This window comes from Gymnodraco acuticeps, unplaced genomic scaffold (genome assembly GCF_902827175.1).
Source record: "Gymnodraco acuticeps unplaced genomic scaffold, fGymAcu1.1, whole genome shotgun sequence".
Classification (NCBI taxonomy): domain Eukaryota; kingdom Metazoa; phylum Chordata; class Actinopteri; order Perciformes; family Bathydraconidae; genus Gymnodraco; species Gymnodraco acuticeps.
Genome location: NW_022990295.1, coordinates 6,909,420 through 6,927,908, shown reverse-complemented (window position 1 = coordinate 6,927,908; position 18,489 = coordinate 6,909,420). Strand labels below are relative to the sequence as shown.

The 18,489-nt window shown below is 39.4% G+C and overlaps 3 protein-coding genes across 3 annotated transcripts; 1 reads left to right on the top strand and 2 right to left on the bottom strand.

Moving 5' to 3' along the window:
* The first annotated feature begins 215 nt into the window (after positions 1-215).
* On the top strand, positions 216-1,830 carry mrpl35 (mitochondrial ribosomal protein L35). Its single transcript, XM_034222484.1, has 4 exons — positions 216-308; positions 529-694; positions 1,322-1,466; positions 1,560-1,830. Exons 1-4 carry the CDS (start codon positions 278-280, stop codon positions 1,746-1,748), a joined length of 531 nt encoding a protein of 176 aa, XP_034078375.1. The 5' UTR covers positions 216-277; the 3' UTR covers positions 1,749-1,830.
* A 55-nt stretch (positions 1,831-1,885) lies between these two features.
* Positions 1,886-8,891, bottom strand: reep1 (receptor accessory protein 1). The gene is made up of 8 exons (XM_034222483.1): positions 8,700-8,891; positions 7,112-7,184; positions 6,920-6,996; positions 6,698-6,818; positions 6,183-6,296; positions 5,840-6,005; positions 4,839-5,062; positions 1,886-3,938 (listed from the first exon to the last, which is right to left on the bottom strand). The coding sequence occupies exons 1-8, from the start codon at positions 8,858-8,860 to the stop codon at positions 3,879-3,881; spliced, it is 996 nt and encodes a 331-aa protein (XP_034078374.1). The 5' UTR covers positions 8,861-8,891; the 3' UTR covers positions 1,886-3,878.
* A 2,968-nt stretch (positions 8,892-11,859) lies between these two features.
* chmp3 (charged multivesicular body protein 3) lies at positions 11,860-14,810 on the bottom strand. The gene is made up of 6 exons (XM_034222308.1): positions 14,645-14,810; positions 14,081-14,141; positions 13,538-13,717; positions 13,251-13,372; positions 12,980-13,094; positions 11,860-12,827 (listed from the first exon to the last, which is right to left on the bottom strand). Exons 1-6 carry the CDS (start codon positions 14,687-14,689, stop codon positions 12,688-12,690), a joined length of 663 nt encoding a protein of 220 aa, XP_034078199.1. The 5' UTR covers positions 14,690-14,810; the 3' UTR covers positions 11,860-12,687.
* Positions 14,811-18,489: the final 3,679 nt, after the last annotated feature.

Genomic DNA, 18,489 nt, shown 5'->3' with positions numbered 1-18,489 from the left:
CTTGTTGCCTCTGAAATGTTGTCGTTAGAAAGATACAATAGCAAAATTAGAAAATATATATTTATAAACCAAATACAACAAAACTGTAATTTCGCCATATTTTTCTGAGAATAAAATCATACAACATGTGAGTAACAATTGCTAGGTGGCGGTAATGCACCGTTTCGTATTTACGTTAGATCCATGCGTTCTTATTATACATCCATGGATGAATGCAATAACAGAGACATTTGTCCTAACAGGACTCCGTACGTACGCGAACATTCCAGTAGAAAAGATGGCGGCCGCCTTTGCAAGAAGGGTGTCTGGTATGTACTGACAATTTGACATTACAACTTATAATATCTCACTCCCTTCACCATGTAAATGTTTAGTATTGTTCCATATTCGAATTCACTGAACTTTTGGCATAATTGTGCGAACACGTGTTGTGTGTTATCACAGTCAGTACGTGGAGTTGCTAAAATAGCTAACTAGCCACAGTGCTAGGTTTTCTCTGCGCTGACCTGTTGTCCTTGTGTCTGACAGGGCTGCTGAGGCCGCTGTCTATCTCTCTGTGTGCCAGGACAACACAGCTCTGTCCGCTCTCCAGCCTCATCCAGCCTGCCCCTCTCTACGGCTCTGCTGCAGCCGCTGTCCGCGCTCCTCTGCGGGCTGCGGTGTGCCTGACGCCCCGCTGCAGCATCCTTCAACGGTACAACAACTCCTTCTGATAACCAGTTCAGTGGACAGTTAATAACCAAAGCCCGTCACCACTTCATAGTTGAATATTATCAACACATGTATCTTTAACTCTACTATTCATCGTGTCAGAGAACACAACTTACATTGACACTATAGGCAATAGAATATAACACATGACATAAGTTTTCTGAGGCTGTTTCCAGTGGTTTGCTCTGTTCCATTTGAGGGATATCTTGTCACAACATATATAATATTACTTAATTTTATACCATGCATGAAAACACATTTGGGTTAAGATTAAAGTCAGTAGCAACAAGGATATTGTATTCAATATCTACTACTTGTCATTTGAGAATTAGTTTTGTAATTATGTGACGTGAAGATTGGACATCCAAAAGAGTTAAGCACCACAATCAAAATGCTATTCCCCAATCCCGAGGGATATTTCAAAACCGACCAAATAAAACAAACACTTATGTTAAGAGGTCAAATATTGTGTTAATTCATTGAATTGAACCTTCTTCAATTAAGCAGCTAGCCTCAAAAAGGCCTGAGAGTCTCATAGTTATGGATCTTGGGATTTACCTGATTCTGATTAACAATTCATGTTACCTTTCTCTACTCTGTGTTGTTCTAGGGTTTCAGCTCTTATTCCCAGTCTGACTCAACAGCCAAGCCGAAGTCTGACCTATGTCAGTCTGAAGAAGGGGAAAAGGAAGTCTGTCAAATCTGTGACGGAGAGATTCATGAGGCTGCACTGTGACCTTTGGATAAGACGCAAGGTATGAATCATTTGCTAAGAACTGCCATTTCTTGTCTTTGCACATTTTTCTAAATGTGTTGCCAATCTGTCTTCCTGTGGACATTGTTTACAGGCTGGATACAAAAAGAAACTGTGGAAGAAGAGGCCTGCTCGGCGAAGCCGCCTGAGGGAGCATGTATTCTGTAACAAATCACAAACAAAGCTTTTGGATAGAATGACAACCTCGTTTTGGAAAAGGAGGAACTGGTTTGTTGATGATCCGTACCTGAAGTACCACGATCGGGTCAACCTCAAAGTGTAATGTGCTGATTCATGTAGTGACATCTTCTTTGTGTGTTTTATTATAATGTTAAATAAGTAATAAAATCATGTGTTAAATGATCCTTTCCTTTTAAATGCCTGTTTTTTTAAAGACAAAAAAGATTAGAACACAGTCAATTCTTTACTTAGTTTTTAATGGCTGTAAATCGATTTTTTACAGAGATATTTAACCCAGTAGAACAATTAACCATCATTTCATCACTTCACTTTAGTTTTGTATTTCACAATAAGGTTGAATTTGAATTATTTTGACATTCTGGCCTGCCAGAACTACATTTCTTAGGATAACTTAAGTGGTATCTCCTCATGAATGAAGTCAAAGTGGCAAATTCACCAGTAAATAAGACAGTATTCATACAGTATGTATAGCCAACATGGATGTATAGTCAGAACATTTCATATTCTTTCTACAAAGCAACAGAACATGACAAATGATTTACTGTTTACCTGCAAGGTGTCAGCAAAATCACTTGAATCAAATGTTCATACAAATTAATAACAAACATCATGCAATGATGAGTTTCAGTTTACGCACATGTATACAAATCTGCTTCTTAGCGACATTTTTTTTCTCTTTTGCTTTGCATGAATTTTAATAGGATATCACATCCATCACTAACACTGATACTACTAACGTTGAAACACAATTTCATTTTTTTCACCAAAAGTCCATTTAAAAGGACAATTTATGTGCATAAGTGTATCTACAACATCTGAGTGACGTGTAAATAGAACAGTTGTACCTGAGAAGCTTTCGTTTCAAACTTCAGACTCTTAATGAAACCGATACAAAGATGAAAATTATAGATCTATGGCAGAAGTCTATCCATCGACAACCAACACAGTGATATTGTGTGAAATGTTGCTTTGTCCCAGGCTCAGTGAATTAAGTAAAGGATGAAAACATAGTGTATCAACAAGCAATTTAAACTTAAATGTAAGTTTGTAAACTAATAAAGTCACTCTAATGAATTCTTAAAAATCAGGGAGCAGAAGATCGTTGGGTTTAGTGTTGCTCCGTTAACAGCAGAGCACTACACAGTGATTTCAAACACGGAAAAATAACCATGTTTATATTTAATAAATATTGACTCACGATATACCCTATTTCTGCTAAAGCTCAAAGTAACATATTCCTAAATGGCCGACCATTGCCAAATGAATGATCAGTTAAATGCTTAAAAAATGAACAGTAGATTGTCAAAAACGGTACACTCCATAACCTCCTGTAGTAGTGAATCCATTTTTCTGTGGTGTGAATACTTTTACCACAGAAAAAATAAATAAAGTTTTAGTGATAATATTCAGCTATTAATTTGTTATGAATAAATGTTTGTATTTTTTGGGCCATTTAGGAGCATTGAGGGCAGCCTTTTTAAATAGTAAACATAGTGCAAAGTGATTGTTTAATGAGAACATATTTGTTAGAAATACTTATGTTGAGACATTTTAGGTTGTTACGTCTTTCTTTAAGGCTTTAATAGAGAGGTGCGTAACTAAATATTGTCTGCCACTGGTGTTCAGTGTTACAAAGGTAGGATGTTTAAACTCAGAAGAGTGATTTTTGAATAATATGAGAATTAATCGTTGCAGAATACAGCTGATCATAGATGCTTCTATAGAACAGATTGAATGGGGGTAAGACATTTGTTTTCTATTGAACATTGGCTTTTACTACATTCTCTTACATTGACCATGTCACTCTCACTCCGGCTTGTAGTATTCATGAAACTACATTCTGTTAGTTAACAGCGGACCAATGGCTGGGAAGACACACATGCAATTGCCTATCCAAACCTGATATACAAAAACAATCAAATCAGAAAGATGAAGTACACACAGTACATCAAAACATATAAAATAACCCATCAAATCAAAAAGGTCTATCAGCATGGAAACCATTCATTCATATGCACTCGATGTCACAACCCTCAATGTTTTTCAAATCATGAGCCACAAGATGTTATATAAATAGAGGGGTCATCATAGGTCACTTTGGTAATACCTTATTCCAAAGCAAGGCTGCTTCAGTCATGTAGCTTTTGGCCATTCAAATTTTTACTTCTTGCAGTGAAGGCAGCTGGAGTCTTTAGGACAGTTTCACATGGCTTCATTGTTCGGAGAAAGCACTCCTGGATCTTGTGAGAGGCCTTAAGACTCTAAGAGGAGGCTAGAAGGGAAGACAAATAAAGACAGTATTTAATTTATTTATACACATTATTAAAAGGATACTGCTGCTGGCTTTATTTAGTATGTTTCTTCTTGTCCAAAGCCCATAAGTTCCTACTAAGGACATACATCTATTAGAACAGGTCAAACGTATTGAATAGATTTTTTAAACTGCATATTTTTGGAAGCATTTGTTGGGGACTATTTTTTGCTGTGGATTATTAAATATGTTTACTGAGTATTAAGGGCAGCAAGATGCATGTACAGTACAGTATCTGGGATAGTAGAACTAAAATACTGTGTGGCTCAGATATGTTTTTTGTGTTATCTTTAGACAACAAGTGGTGTATGGCAAAGAGGAATAAGTAATATCAAAGTAAAAAAGACAATACTTATTTGTATAATCAATACAGTCAATTTCGGGGTTTTTTTCATGGGATTTGTCAACAGTAAGAAAAATATAGAATATTGCCGTTGTGTCCTTAGAACAGTGCAGCTCTAAGCAACACATGCCAGAAAAGGTTATATTAGATGTTAAAATGTATTAATGAAAACCAATTTGGGGTTCACACCTAGGGACTGATTATGTAAAATAATTTCAATAAACATCACATTATCAAGTTATTATCAGGGCTGGAAAGCAGTGTTTTAAACCCATGTTTATATTTTGTTCCCCATGCAACATTTCAAAACCAGTGAGCACCCATGCAAGATCACACGTTCATTTGAACCAAACAATAAACCCACCAAACACCCTCCACAGTTTCAGGAGTTCTGAACTGTGATGATTCATTTAGCTACCCAGCAACAGAAATGAGTGAATCGGTGAGTAAATCCCCACTCTCAAGGGCCAGTTAGATTCAGGCAGCAGCTGAGAAGCCACGCTGACGAGGCATTGTACCTCAGGAGCCTTCCTCTTCATCAGCCTCAGCTGCGGAGAGCTTGATGCTACCGGCAGCCCTTTCCCCACCTCCTCAGTTTCCTCCGGAGCAGGAGAGGGAGGTGGGGAGGGTGGGGAGAGTGTGGAGGGTGGGGAGGACTCAGAGGGTGAAATGGTCTGGGACAGCGACTCCTTGGACTCCCATTGGCCCAACCCCAACATCTCATACTCAGTCATGTCAAAATCTGTGCCATGAAGAAGGATCAGTGGAAGGCATGAACAACGTGTCTCTGGTTTATTGAATGTGTGTAACTGCTCTTATTGACATCACTGACAATTAGGAAAGTTCTTATGATGTGAAGATCATACATAATTGAAGTTAAGTTAACATTTTTGTGTTTTAATGGGATTTGGTGCCAATACCATAACATAACATAACCTTAGTTTATCCTTTAAATTGAGAGGATCCATAATTGAGTAAATGCTATTATTATTATTCTCAGATATTAACAGATTATCTTAATTCCTTGTTCGTTAAAAAGGTTATTATGTCTTTACACAGCGGACAATTGTGTTCCAATGTTAACATTTGTGTCTTAATTTCCTCCTCAAAAAAAGAATTATCAGCTGAGAACAAATATTTAAGGACACGATCTAGAATTTAACAAACAACAACTGCTTCCACATGATGTTGGGAACAAATCCCCCCAGCTACATGTGAGTTTAATCACAGGGTGGTGAGCCTGGCAGGCCTGCGACGCCTGACCTGCTCCAAACAGGAAGGCAGGACTGACGTTTCGGGGCCACTCAGGAAAGCAGAGGCTCTAAACAATATCTGACGGCTTAAACAAGCTGGAACAGGAAGACAGAAATCTAAAAGAGAATCAGTTTTACACAAACGAACCATGCAGGCACTATTATTGTGTTATAATAGCACCATTATGGCTTATATTGTCAGTACTACAAGGGAGTTTTATTATGCCCCAATAACAATTTCCTGGGCCAGAGTAATGTATGCTCACCCTTGTTACAGCTCTCCGACTTGCTGCGCATCATGGACCTGGGTCGAGTTTGTGCTGCTGCTGCAGGCTGCGAAGTATCAGGGCCGGTTTTACTGGTGTCAGACTCACAAGAAGACAGATCCTGCATACTGAAGCTCCTCAATCTGTCTGACAAAACCCCTTGGCTCTAGAAAAGGTAACAAGGTTTTCATCTAGTGTCAGTGGCAGTGTGTCAACAACATGGATCATCCTGACAATAGGCTACTTTAAAAACAAACACACAATAAGCCTATGTGCATATATACAATGCCCCTCTACTGTACCCCCAGGTCAAAACACACCAAATATCCAGACTCTGCGTTACCTTTGTTGCAGCCAGGACGGCAGCTGTGGCGGCAACATTCAGCCCTTTTCTCCCAAAATGCACCAGTGTGTCATAGCTTTTGTCCTTAGCTTGGCAGATATACTCGTCAATGTCCTGTAACAAGGACAGAAACAAAATGATGTTAACCTTGTCTCCCTCGTTATTAGGTCAGTCCTTACTGTATGTGCTGTGTTGACATGCACTTCTAATATGCTTAATTGCCTTACTTATCTTCTCCAACTCACTAATGTGTTTCCTGACTTAGACAAGGAGGAAAAAGGAAAGGAGAAAGGGAGGAACACTGACATTTCCTCTATCCTGTCCTGCCAACACATCTTTAACAGCGAAAGTAGAAAAAACACAAAGGGCACTTTTGTTTTCTGGACAGCTGCAAAGCTCAAATTCTATCAGTTACAAAACATGAAGGCTAACTTAAACTAAATATTTTCCCGAAAGACTTTCCTTGAATCCACCAGTGGAAGAATAGGAAGGTACGACAAAGGGAAGGATTTCACCTTTTCTTTTGAGGAAAGCGTGGGATGAACAAACTTCCTGTACAGCACACTGGAGCCCTTAGTGTAAGGGGACAGCAGCCACACCACAAAGGCTATCTTCAGTTCATAGTAGAAAGGAATCCTGCACCAAAGACACAAAATGATGGAGCCACTCATAAGGAACATTTGATAAACATGGAGTATAATGTTATATTACTTAACATTAAAAAATAAGTCACTTACCAGCAAAGAAACATATCTGTAAACACTTCCACAGCAGTGAATAGGGCAAATATTATCCAGTACATCATCCATTTTACCTAAAATGTAGGACAACAGTGAAAGTTAAAGTAGTTACACACAACACTTTGAAGAATTGTACATAAAAGAAGTCATTGCCGAATGTGATCTCGTCACTACAAATGATATACTTACGTATTCTTTCACATCTTTCGACTTCACAGCTTTATAAGATGAGTATGCAGGATATAGTGTACCGAAGATAAGTCTGGAAGGCAGAAAATGTGCCCATTAACTCGAGAAACAAAACATTGAACACTACAGTCCGAGAGATAGTTAAAAAATGCAAGAACAATCTTAATATTCGAGAGATATTAAATGTTATAAATAGTTTTGGGAAACATACAGTGTTAAGGAAGATATTTCAAATTACCTGGGCTAGTATGTATTACCCTGCCTTCATAAATGTAAAGTATTTGGAAATGTTTTGTCTTCTTTCATCCATTTACACAATCATTCATTTTATTAAATGAGCCATCTGGGACACGCCGCATATCTAAACTGATTTACAGGTTCTCAGGTAACAACAAGGTTTTCCCCCCAGAGAGAAACTAGGAAATCAGCCATGAAAAGTTAAATGTATCCCTGGCTGATTTTGCTGACCAAGCTGTCCTGATGCTAAACTTCCAGCTATAAATCCTGAGTGTTTTATTGCTTTTCTTTACATTTCAATTCCTATGCAGACACCTGTGCTGCAGGGTGTCCTACCAAGACCCTGTTGAAGTGTTACAGCCAGGCAACAGCTGTGAGGGCGACATGATCAAATTACTGACCCACATCATGTTGCACCTCTCCCGCTGCCTTTGCTCCGAAGAAACACAAGGGCACTAAAAATAAACAGATCATCTGTGGGAGACGCTACTGAGAATGTCATGTTGGAGAATGGACCCAAAATCATGCACATAACAGGGTTGTAAGTAGCTGAGACTGTTCCATCTATGAAACCATATCTTGTAATCTAAATGTATTTGCCTCACTATTTTAAGGTTGGGCCTGCTGTTGGTGTAGAATATTCCACACGGGCTGCAATGGCGTTGATTCATACTTTGTGCAGGTGAAAATAACCATAACTTAAATCTCGTCCTATTTGTTATCATTCAAACCTCCAGCTATAATGGAGGGTATCGGGATGTATGCATTCATTTCTTATTACATGAACAACTCTTGCATTGTAACCTGAGAAGGCTGACCCATCCCTTTTGTTTTTTCCAATATGGGACATCAACAGAGCATATTGCTCCACTCACTGACCACTCCTGTTGTTCTGACAGTCATCGCGCTGCTCACTGACATTTAGCTCTCTGCCTCTGATTCTGGGTCTGACTCATATCATTTCATGGATGATAATAGATGATTCAGCCAATCACGTTACCTCTTTGTCTGTGATAAATAAGGACACTTGACAAACACAAAGAGTGCCATGATACTGAGCGCTGTTCAGAAATACACCAGGTCTACACAGGCCTAGCATTGCTGATAAAATGGCAAAGTGCAATCTGTTAGAATTTTGACTGTTTTTCAAGCAAACATGATAATACACCGCTCTCCTTAGACATAGAGGTCTGATTTCGATTACATATTAGACCATTTACGGGGGCTTGTAAAGCGCCCCGCTCCTGCACCGTAATGAGCGTCTCAAATAGCCAAAATAACAGGGAACGCATATTTATTATTAAGCTACTATATGACAGAACATATGTAAATAAATATTAAAATGACTTACACCACAAGTCTAGAGATGATCCACGAGACCATTGCGCTTGAAATGCGACAGGACGCGCTGTCTGCTGGGAGGAGTTTCCTCCAGTTGACAGTCAGGAGGCGACGTCTGGACGCAAACAGGCGGCAACGTGATGCACAATAAACACTACAGCTCTTATCCATAGATGGCAGTGTTGCCTTGCACAGACAGCACGGACACTCAGGATATCTGCTGGGTAAAGTTGAGGCTGCCAGGCTGTGATATGTGGCATTACCTGAGGGTGGTCTTCAAAGGAAATATTTTTCTTAGGAGTCCATACTGACACCCTCTCCCCATAGGTACTCAGAGTGTGTGTACCCTGGGGCCCAAAGTACATATTAAGCACAAAAGCAGACATGGAAGCTTCATAATTTGCTCAGAGATCTAGAAACTTTGTTTACTGTCATTTTGACTATTGTATTTAGAAATAGTCAACATGTAGGTAAGGATAAAGCTATTTTTCCTATCAATCACATCTCACTATATGTAGGCCTACATCTTTAAAGTAATTTGCTTTGGCGGACCAACAGTCCAGAATCCCATATTTGTTTGTATTTGTTACACAATAAATAAAAACAGTGAACCCTCATGTTGCCGTTTTTGCTTGATAACTGAAATTATGAATTGATAATCGAATACGTTTTCCCATTCATTTCCTGTGAATTTACTTATTCTACTTATTGTTTTATGATTTACATGTGACCATATAGTATTTTACAAAACATTACAAATCTTTAACTAAATGGACATGGACATGGTCATCAAACTTGGGAATACCAGCTCCATTAGAGCTACTGTAACTTAGCATTGTTCAGCCTCTGTCCTATAGCCTGAGAACAGAGGCGTGGTTTTGTTAAAGCACAACAAAAGCCACTAAAGGAGTGCTGCGGCTGGTAGAAATCTAATCCATTTTGAAGGAACAGGAAATGCCCCACCAAAAATCTTTTTTTCCTGCCCTTTTTACATTTACATTTCTCAATAATACTTGAATTCTGAGTCATACCACCAACACATGATAATTGATAATGCAATGAACAGCAGAATGATAAAAGATCAGACTCATTTTATTCTTAACTGTTGAGTCGGTTATCTGAACTACTGTTAAGCAGGACAGGTGTATGTGTCAACCAAAGCAGATTTCAGTGCAGTTCAGTTTCTGACCTGTTGAGTGGGCTGTTGCAAGCATACCCGTTCAAGAGGACCTTAAAGAGGTCCCATGTAATGGCCATTTCTACTGATCATAATTCCATTGTTGAGGTATACTAAAGTAGATTTATACTGCGCAATTTTCCAAACTCACATTGGTTTCTCATACAGCATCTCTGTATGTGTATTCACTCTGTCCTAAACGGCTTGTTGGAGCTCCTGCTCCCCCCTCCCTATGAGCCCAGTGGCCGTCTGCGACAGCGAGACACAGCGAAACCTAGCACGCACGCACACACACACACACACACACACACACACACACACACACACACACACACACACACACACACACACACACACACACACACACACACACACACACACACACACACACACACACACACACACACACACACACACACACACACACACACACACACACACACACACACACACACACACACACATTTATCTAACTCCCCTCCTCGACTCCTATCCTCGAGACTTAGTCCCGCCCACAGGAGATGCGAGCGGAGGAGCCGAGGAGGGGAACCGAGGAGAGAGGAGGGGAAGCAGCAGGCGGTTAGAGAAATGAGAACTCATCTCCTCTGAGCGGTCATTTTAAAGAGACGTCCATTAATGATGACAGGAGGCACAGCAGCCCTGTCTGATGGACAGATGTGTTCACGACTTATATATTTACTTTGATTCATTCACAGTGCGGTATAATGAGACAATAACAGGCTACAGATGCGGACACACACACATATATATGTATATATTTATATAAATATATACAATTTCAGAATCAAACAGAGCACTCTCATAATAACGTAACACTATCAGAGACTGGATATACCCCCCCCCCCCCCCCCTCTCTACAATGAGGAAAATAAATTACGGGCCAAAAGTTTTATTTACAAGTATTAAAAGTAAACAGAGGACACCAAACCAACTGAGACCTGTCTGTCCGTTGCATCTACGCATATAATCAGGCTACAGCCGTTGTGTATTTTATTATGTGAAGCACTAAATGGTTTTTAAAATATCGACTCTTTGTTTGTAGTTATCTACTAAACTAAAGCAAATAAAGAGAGTAGGCCTGTTATACTGAGTGATATATATTATACACACTGCTCTGCTTTCTGCACGGACCTCACAGCTGTTCTCTCTGGAAACATCGCGTCGCGATGAAAGCAGTTAATAAAATAATATCCAGAGGATGCATGCAGAGCTGTCATTGGCTGAGATAAGTCCGGCCGTGCGTCACGACTCTTTGAAACATCTCTGTTCCCGGAAATGCATCCACGAAGGAGCCGTGGAGGACCCATCAGTGTATCCTCGGTTATAGCTCCTCCAGACAGCCTCCTCGACGCTCGATCCTCGAAGTGCATTTAGAGAAATTAGATGTCCTTCAACATGGCGCGATAAAATTCATTTCCGGGTCACTACCGGAGGACCGAGGAGTCGAGGAGGGGGATTTGATGAAATGAGAAAGGGCCACAGCCTCGCCGCGTCCCGCCGTCTCAGGGAGGAAAAATCGGCGGAGCTGCAGCTGAGAAAAGATTGAGTGTGTGTGTGTGTGTGTGTGTGTGTGTGTGTGTGGGTGTGTGTGTGTGTAACGGCTCCACGGATTGGTCCATTAGGGTATGGGCACGTCACTGTACCCAGGAAGAACACAATGGAAAAAGAGAAATCTCACAACGAGGCGTTCTGGGGCAGCATAGACAGGTATTTTCTGTGTTAGAGTTTTACTCGCTACAGGGTGTACTTTGAGGGTTTTTGACTCTGCAGACAGTTTACATGCAGAAAAACCTTCATAACACACAAGGGGATGGGTAATAACCAGAAAAGCATGACATGGGACCTTGAAAGCTCATATCTGATAAGATTTTGCCAAGAGTTCAGTGTTGACTGTGAGGTTAAGGGGCTAACTGTAAAGTACATTGTTGTTAAAAGCACGATTTGGTGTAATGCAGTCTGCATACCAACAACCTTTGTTCTTAAAAGTTTATTTTCTTATTTTTTTCCCCCATTCACACAGAAAAATTATACACACAGTACTTCCACAATACATAAGTTCTGCACTAACCAACCTTTTCATCTTCCTGCTGGGAAGGAACTCAATCGTAACACAAAGTCTAAGATTTAACAAGCTGAATGTTAATGCAAAATCCATGGGTTAGGGGTAGTATGCGTGCATTTTTCTGATGACTGCACTTAACATGTATCACATAGAACAGATACATTTTGGTTTTACAGAAATCAACTATCAAAAATGATAAATCCATCCACCATCTAGTGTTTCAGATGTAGGCGTGTTAGCAGTAAACAGAACAGCTGTTTCTTACAAAATGTATCTGAACAGATTTGGAACAACTGCTGAATAGTGATCTAGGGAGTGTTTTAAGTGCAGGGCAGTTATTGAATCGCTTATTAGGATCATAAATATCCAACCAGTCCGTAACTTAGGACATAAGAACATGATGAAGCACTGTAGGCACAGCAGGCTTTCCATACTTACATTATATACACTTTCTTAAACCTTCTGTTTGACTTTGGATAATAAAGACTTACCAAGGGTCACCCCCGATAATAAAAGACAAAATAAAGCAAAACACATTTTCTTCGCGCCGAGTAGACAAAACTTCCTATAAAAAAGAAGCTTTTTAAAGACACCAACTGTCGTAGCACAAAGTTAACCCCAAATGATTATGTTAATTATAATATGGAGTGGAGAGGATGCTTAGCACTGTACACCCAGCACCAGAATTGTCCTTATTAAAGTGAGCAGACTGACTTTGACAGAGCAGTACAGTTCACCTTAGCTCCTCAGAGCTGCCAATCTTGACTGCATCTCTTCAATGTCCTCCTCTGACTCATCGTCTGAAGCCGCAGCAGCTGCAGGGGGCTGTATTTCCGGCAAGGCGTCGGTGACTTTGCTGGGCGCTTTGCCAAGGGCACCTGACAAAGCAAATAGAGCCATGAAACAGAGGATTCAGTATTAATAATCTGTGGTGTAATTGCTAGAAAAACTAGACCTCAACATCTTATAATAGAAACAAAACAGGAATATTATATTAGAATATATTATAGATGAGAACAAATGTCTTCACCTGCTGTGATGTCAAAGAGGATCTTGTCAACCTCCTCCTCTGCTGCTTCCTCCATGTCCTCTCCATCTTCCATGCTCTCAAATGTGTCTTCAAGCATTTCCTCAATGATGCCAGCCTGTAGATGAATATGCAATGTTGTATTATAATAAAGTAATGACCAGAATCAGAAATCATGGTAGATGGTGAGTAGAGTTAGTTGCAATGTTTTGATTCTTCTAGTAACTTGATTTTTAGTGAATTGTTTTCGTTTATGTTGGGCACTGGTGCTTACCTTCATCATCTCCTTTGAAAGCTCCCTCATGGCTCCCTGGATCTCGGGGATTTTGACTAGGTTTTGCATCGCTTTCATCACCTCTGTGCTCTTCTGCAGGGCCCCAGCTACACGAAGTAAAGCTATAAACACACAAAATACAATCCCTTTACTTAGAATGCAGAGCAGAACATTATGTTTCATTATAAATGAGCACACTGGTTCGACTGATGACAGTATATCATTTGACACATGTATGATATAAGTTGTCCTGTCTAAAGCCCCAGTGGATGTTCTCCCCAACTCACCGAGCTGATTCTTCATGCTGAGGAGCACAGAGTTCATGTGAGCTTTGGAAGCGTAAAGTTTGGTGACGGCTCGTTTTGACTGAATCATCTCCTTTGCGAGAATCACGCACACATCCCTCTGGCCCCTTTTGGCGGCATCTTTAATGGATCTTTTAACTTTTTCTTCTTCCCTTTGAATATCTGAAACAAAAGGGCATTACATTATATACAACAGAAACACTGATACAACTAATATAATATGGTCATTGAGTGTTGTGGGATATACAATCTTAAAAACACAACATCATTTTATTAATACTTGTATACAATATATTTTCTAAGCTAAAAATACAATGAGATAACTCAGTAGTTCAAATCAACGTGTGACATTCTTCAAGATTTAGCTATATTATATATATTTAAAATACTTTGTTGTTTTATGATTGCTTGTCATGGAACTACAATGCAGATATATACACTGCACATACATTTTACAATACACATATATATTTGTTTCTATTTGCAGGTGCTCAGTGATAGTGTCACATTCTGACTGTATCTTACCTCGGATTTGTCTGTCAATCACTCTCATTTCCTTCCTGATTTTTTGAGACCACTCAGTGACCTAAAATCATACAACGTTATTACAAATTGAATTAATTACTTTAACAGCTACAATTACTTTTAACACCCACTTCAACATAGCACTACGTGTAACATTAGACAAAAGTAATGTATAACGTTTAACAGCTAAACTGTAACAGATCAAGGTGTCAGCCAAGCTAGAGCTAACACAATCAGGATTTGTTTACATCGAGGCGTCTGACAGCTACTACTGTTAGCTCGTATGCTAGCTAGTTGTTTCTCAGTATAGAAAACAACATTAGAGGCATAACAACGGACGTAAAACGTAAATACGGTACACATAACTATACATATTTTACAGGGACTGTTTTAACTTGTTTAACTAGAGTAACGTCAGCTGTCCACTCAACAGAAGCAGCAACAGATTGGACGAAGTTACACTGACAGCTAACGTTAGCAGGTTAGCAAAAGGAGCTAACGTTGTTTTGTTTCTACGGACAAAACTCTCAAAGACAGTCTTTGTGTTCAGCAGTCAGTACTCACCAGGTCTTTTGGTGGTTTTTCTGATGATTTGCCGAACAGCCCCATTGTGACGACTGAGTTAAAGGCAAAGCTAACCCACCTCCCTAAAACTAGCTGGCTAGCTCTGCTTGTAAAACCAGCACTTCCTGTTCTCGCTCAGGTCCTCGGGCTCAGTCCAAACATGAAGAAACATTCAGTCCATCTGGTCCTCATCAAGGAACTGAGGAAACAAAGACAGATGTTCAAGTAAAGATGACATTACCAGATAACAACCAATACAATTTTGTGGTTAATCGTTTTTATTACCAGTTAAAACTTTTTGTTGTCTAGTTAAAATTAAAATGACCAACACAACCATAAACCTGTTTCTCATTATGATACAAATCAATTGAACAACACACACCTTTTAGCTCCTATGAATCAGTATCTTCTAGAAACTTTAAATACTTTAACATATTCTAATAACTTAACATCTGTGCAACTAAGCTAGAGATGTCAACAGTCTGTACAAATATACACGGTCAATGAGCCAAAGGGGAAATCCCCTTATCTTCAGCTAGTTTCAATTATATTTGTTTTCTATTCCACAATTCAATTGAGTCTTTCTACAGGTTTTTTGATAGTAATATTAACTTTGTCACTGAAGATTTGACAAAACATTTGATCATCTTTGCGAAAATATGATAAGTATGCTAAAGATTTGTTTGCAGAGATATGTTTAATCTAATGCTGTCAAAATTATCGCGTTAACGGCGGTAATTCATTTTTTGAATTAATTGCGTTAAAATATTTAACGCATGTGCAGAATGGCCCGCTCCATACATCCCACCAGTGGCAGCGCCAGGGTATGGCTGGGGTAGGCCGCTACACCATAGACTGTATATATAAAGGGCGACACCCATACCAATAAATGGCTTAGCCCCACCATGAAAAATGATGTTAAAGTAAGCAAAATAAAGTCCGCCAACTCGCGCCGAGAATTGCACAGTCAGCAGTTAGTAAGATTGATTTCAGTAGCCACTTGTCTGGAAATACCGAAGACCAGAAACGGTTTTGAAAACTTTTGTCACGTAGTGATCTTCTTCTTAATAGAACATCTTTGATAATGTCTTCTGGCCAATCAGAATCAAGATAACGGCGTGGTGTTGTTGCAGGAAGTCCCGACGGAGAATACTTTTGCTGTAGTAAAGGGGTGCACATAACTGGTACGCAGGTTATGTGCGTAATCTGAAATGCGTACCGTCACTTGTGTCACAAAGTGCATTTGCGTACCGACGTACTTGTGAAGCTTTTCCAGAAGGCGGTTAGATCACCGGACGACAGAGTCTGTGCACAGACAGGGCTGCTGTTAACGTCGGTCTGTACAACATAATTGTGCCAAAACTACGCCAACCGGCTGCGGAGGGAGACTCCTCCCCTTCACTGGAGAACTGCGCTAAAACAGCTGATCACAACGTTCACATGAAGCTGCAGCGTCGCAGGACTGCAGGACCGCACCACGTGACGGAGCACGTGACAGCACGTGACGGTCAACGCACGTTCACATGAATGTTTATATGTATATTATATGTATATATATATATGTTTCATTATTATTAAAAAGAAAACAACACTGTTAAACACTGTTTCAGAATACATTTTTATTTATTTTTATTTCCACACTGTGGGGGTCTGCTGTCAGGCAGTTTTGGCAGAGCTCATAGAGTAAAATGTGATATATTGACATATATATTAAATCAGATGGGTCAGTCACTGGGGGTGAGGCGGGGTCTGCTGTTTCTTCACTGGGGGTGAGGCGGGGTCTGCTGTTCCCTCTCCAGGGAGATAACCTGTCGTGGCACTCTGAACACTGGCTGAAGGGTTCCCTCCAGCAAGCTTCTGGCCTCCAGAGTCCAGAAGGCAAACCTTTGGCCATGCCTTTGAAACAATAAGAACAAGACGTCATCTAAAGTATTGCATAGGGAAAGGCTAAGGCATTGGTGCACAATTGATATGCATTAATAATCTCAACAGATATTGCCATCCAGAGTCTTACAGCTCTTGTTACTGATGGTCTACTGATCTGTACATGGTTAACCTAATATAATAGATCATCTACAAGTGACCCTCAAAATAAAGTGTTACTTAAATCAAAACACACATATTGTTAAGGGCTTTCATACCCTTGTATTTCAAAATGCTGCATGAGAAGAAGACACCACCACTTCCGAATCAAAGGCATGTCCCTCTGAATGAAATTAGAAAGTGACAAAGACAATTTTTTTCAAACTTCTTCCTACGCCTTTTCGGATGTGTAATTGGGTAGATCATTTGTTTATATATCATTTGTAAGTCAATAATATTTAGTTAATCAATTTGATACTGCTTATCTTTCTACAGTATCATAATTATCTTGTTTAATTTCATTGAAATGTATATGTATTCTTTCTTTATTTTTTTTATTGTATTACACGTTCTAAATTTAATTTTAATTTAATTTCTAAAATGTAATGTAGTGGACATATTGACATGCTTTTGTCATCCGTTGAAGTTTAATTAATTAGCTGACTATAATTAATCATCAGAGTTGGGAAGTTTACTTTTTTTTAAAATGTAGTAGGTTACAGATGAGTAATTACCCTGTTAAAAATGTAATAAGTAATGTAACTTGACTATGTAACTATTTGTATTGAAATTCTAATGTTAATTATGGTTATTTTATGTTTTTTGTGAGTCACTTTGGATAAAAGCCTGTGTCAAATAACATAACCATAACATACGGTTTCATTAAACAAATAAACAAAACAGTTGGTTTTGCAGCGAGTCATCATAGGCTAACAAATGACATTTAGCACGTGTTGCTTGTATGGCTGTTCAATTCTTTCACACACACATACGGGTATTGGGCCGAGCGCGACACCGTACTTCCGGTCTGCGCCGTTTTACGCGAGGTGCAAGCAGCCGTACACCGTCTAGGTGTTGCTAAGCTTCCTGTACTGAATATCATAGTCTATTGCCTTAATCAATATCTCTAAAATACCACATATATGCAATGGCATGATAATATTATTGTGACAAGTGGGGTATTCACCTGGTGTTTCCAGAAATTAGACGGAGATGCAGCCAAAATCGACGAAGGCCACTGTCGTTTTTCCATACATCTGCAGGCAGTCTGTAACAACCCACACAGCTCTAGTTTACGCTGGTAACGACCTAAAGCACACCCCTCAAGTCCAGAGATGTAATCCGAAGACATGCAGCGATTTCTTCGGTCGTTAATTCAGAAAAAAAACCTACTGCGCTCTGCCTGGCTAGTTAGCTAGCTGTTTATATTTGCACTTCCAGGATATTAGCACCTCCAGGAAAATGGCGCATTTATATATATTTATATGGCGCGTGTTGCATTGTGGGTAGCTCGTGACGTCACTGTGTGTGAAAGAATACAACAGAATAGTTGTTAACTTTAAAAAAACAACATGATTCACATTACTCATATAGTCTTACTGTAATTAGTGATTAAATTAATCAACTATGACACCTAGTTGGGCTTGCCAAAATCACGCTAGTTTCATTAAACAAATTATCAAATATGCTAACGAAGCTAATGCTTTTGCCGAAAGCTATAGCTAACGAATGGTTGTTTTTAGAGACTTTAATACGGTTAGAAGCTATCATAAGCAAACAGATGTTTGTTTGTATTGCCTTAACACTATCATAGTTAATGTTGGCTAATCACACTTCATTTCAAGACACCGGAATTGTTATTAATGTTAAACAAATAAAACTTTAAAAGCACTTCACATTACTCACATTCTCTGCGTTGACGTTCACATTCATGTGAACGTGCTCCGTCACGTGCCGCCGTCACGTGGTGCGGTCCTGTAACT

Excerpts from the sequence above, each read along its gene's own strand:
- mrpl35 (XM_034222484.1), top strand. The coding sequence starts at position 278 with ATGGCGGCCGCCTTTGCAAGAAGGGTGTCTG. Across the intron at positions 695-1,321 it reads CGCTGCAGCATCCTTCAACG|GGTTTCAGCTCTTATTCCCA; the intron begins GTACAACAACTC and ends GTGTTGTTCTAG. Across the intron at positions 1,467-1,559 it reads ACCTTTGGATAAGACGCAAG|GCTGGATACAAAAAGAAACT; the intron begins GTATGAATCATT and ends CATTGTTTACAG.
- chmp3 (XM_034222308.1), bottom strand. The coding sequence starts at position 14,689 with ATGGGGCTGTTCGGCAAATCATCAGAAAAACCACCAAAAGACCTG. Across the intron at positions 13,095-13,250 it reads TTTCAAAGGAGATGATGAAG|GCTGGCATCATTGAGGAAAT; the intron begins GTAAGCACCAGT and ends ATTCATCTACAG. Across the intron at positions 12,828-12,979 it reads CCTCTTTGACATCACAGCAG|GTGCCCTTGGCAAAGCGCCC; the intron begins GTGAAGACATTT and ends TTGCTTTGTCAG.
- reep1 (XM_034222483.1), bottom strand. The coding sequence starts at position 8,860 with ATGGATAAGAGCTGTAGTGTTTATTGTGCATCACGTTGCCGCCTGTTT. Across the intron at positions 7,185-8,699 it reads ATCATCTCTAGACTTGTGGT|ACTTATCTTCGGTACACTAT; the intron begins GTAAGTCATTTT and ends TCTGCCTTCCAG. Across the intron at positions 3,939-4,838 it reads TGAAGAGGAAGGCTCCTGAG|CCTCCTCTTAGAGTCTTAAG; the intron begins GTACAATGCCTC and ends CTTCCCTTCTAG.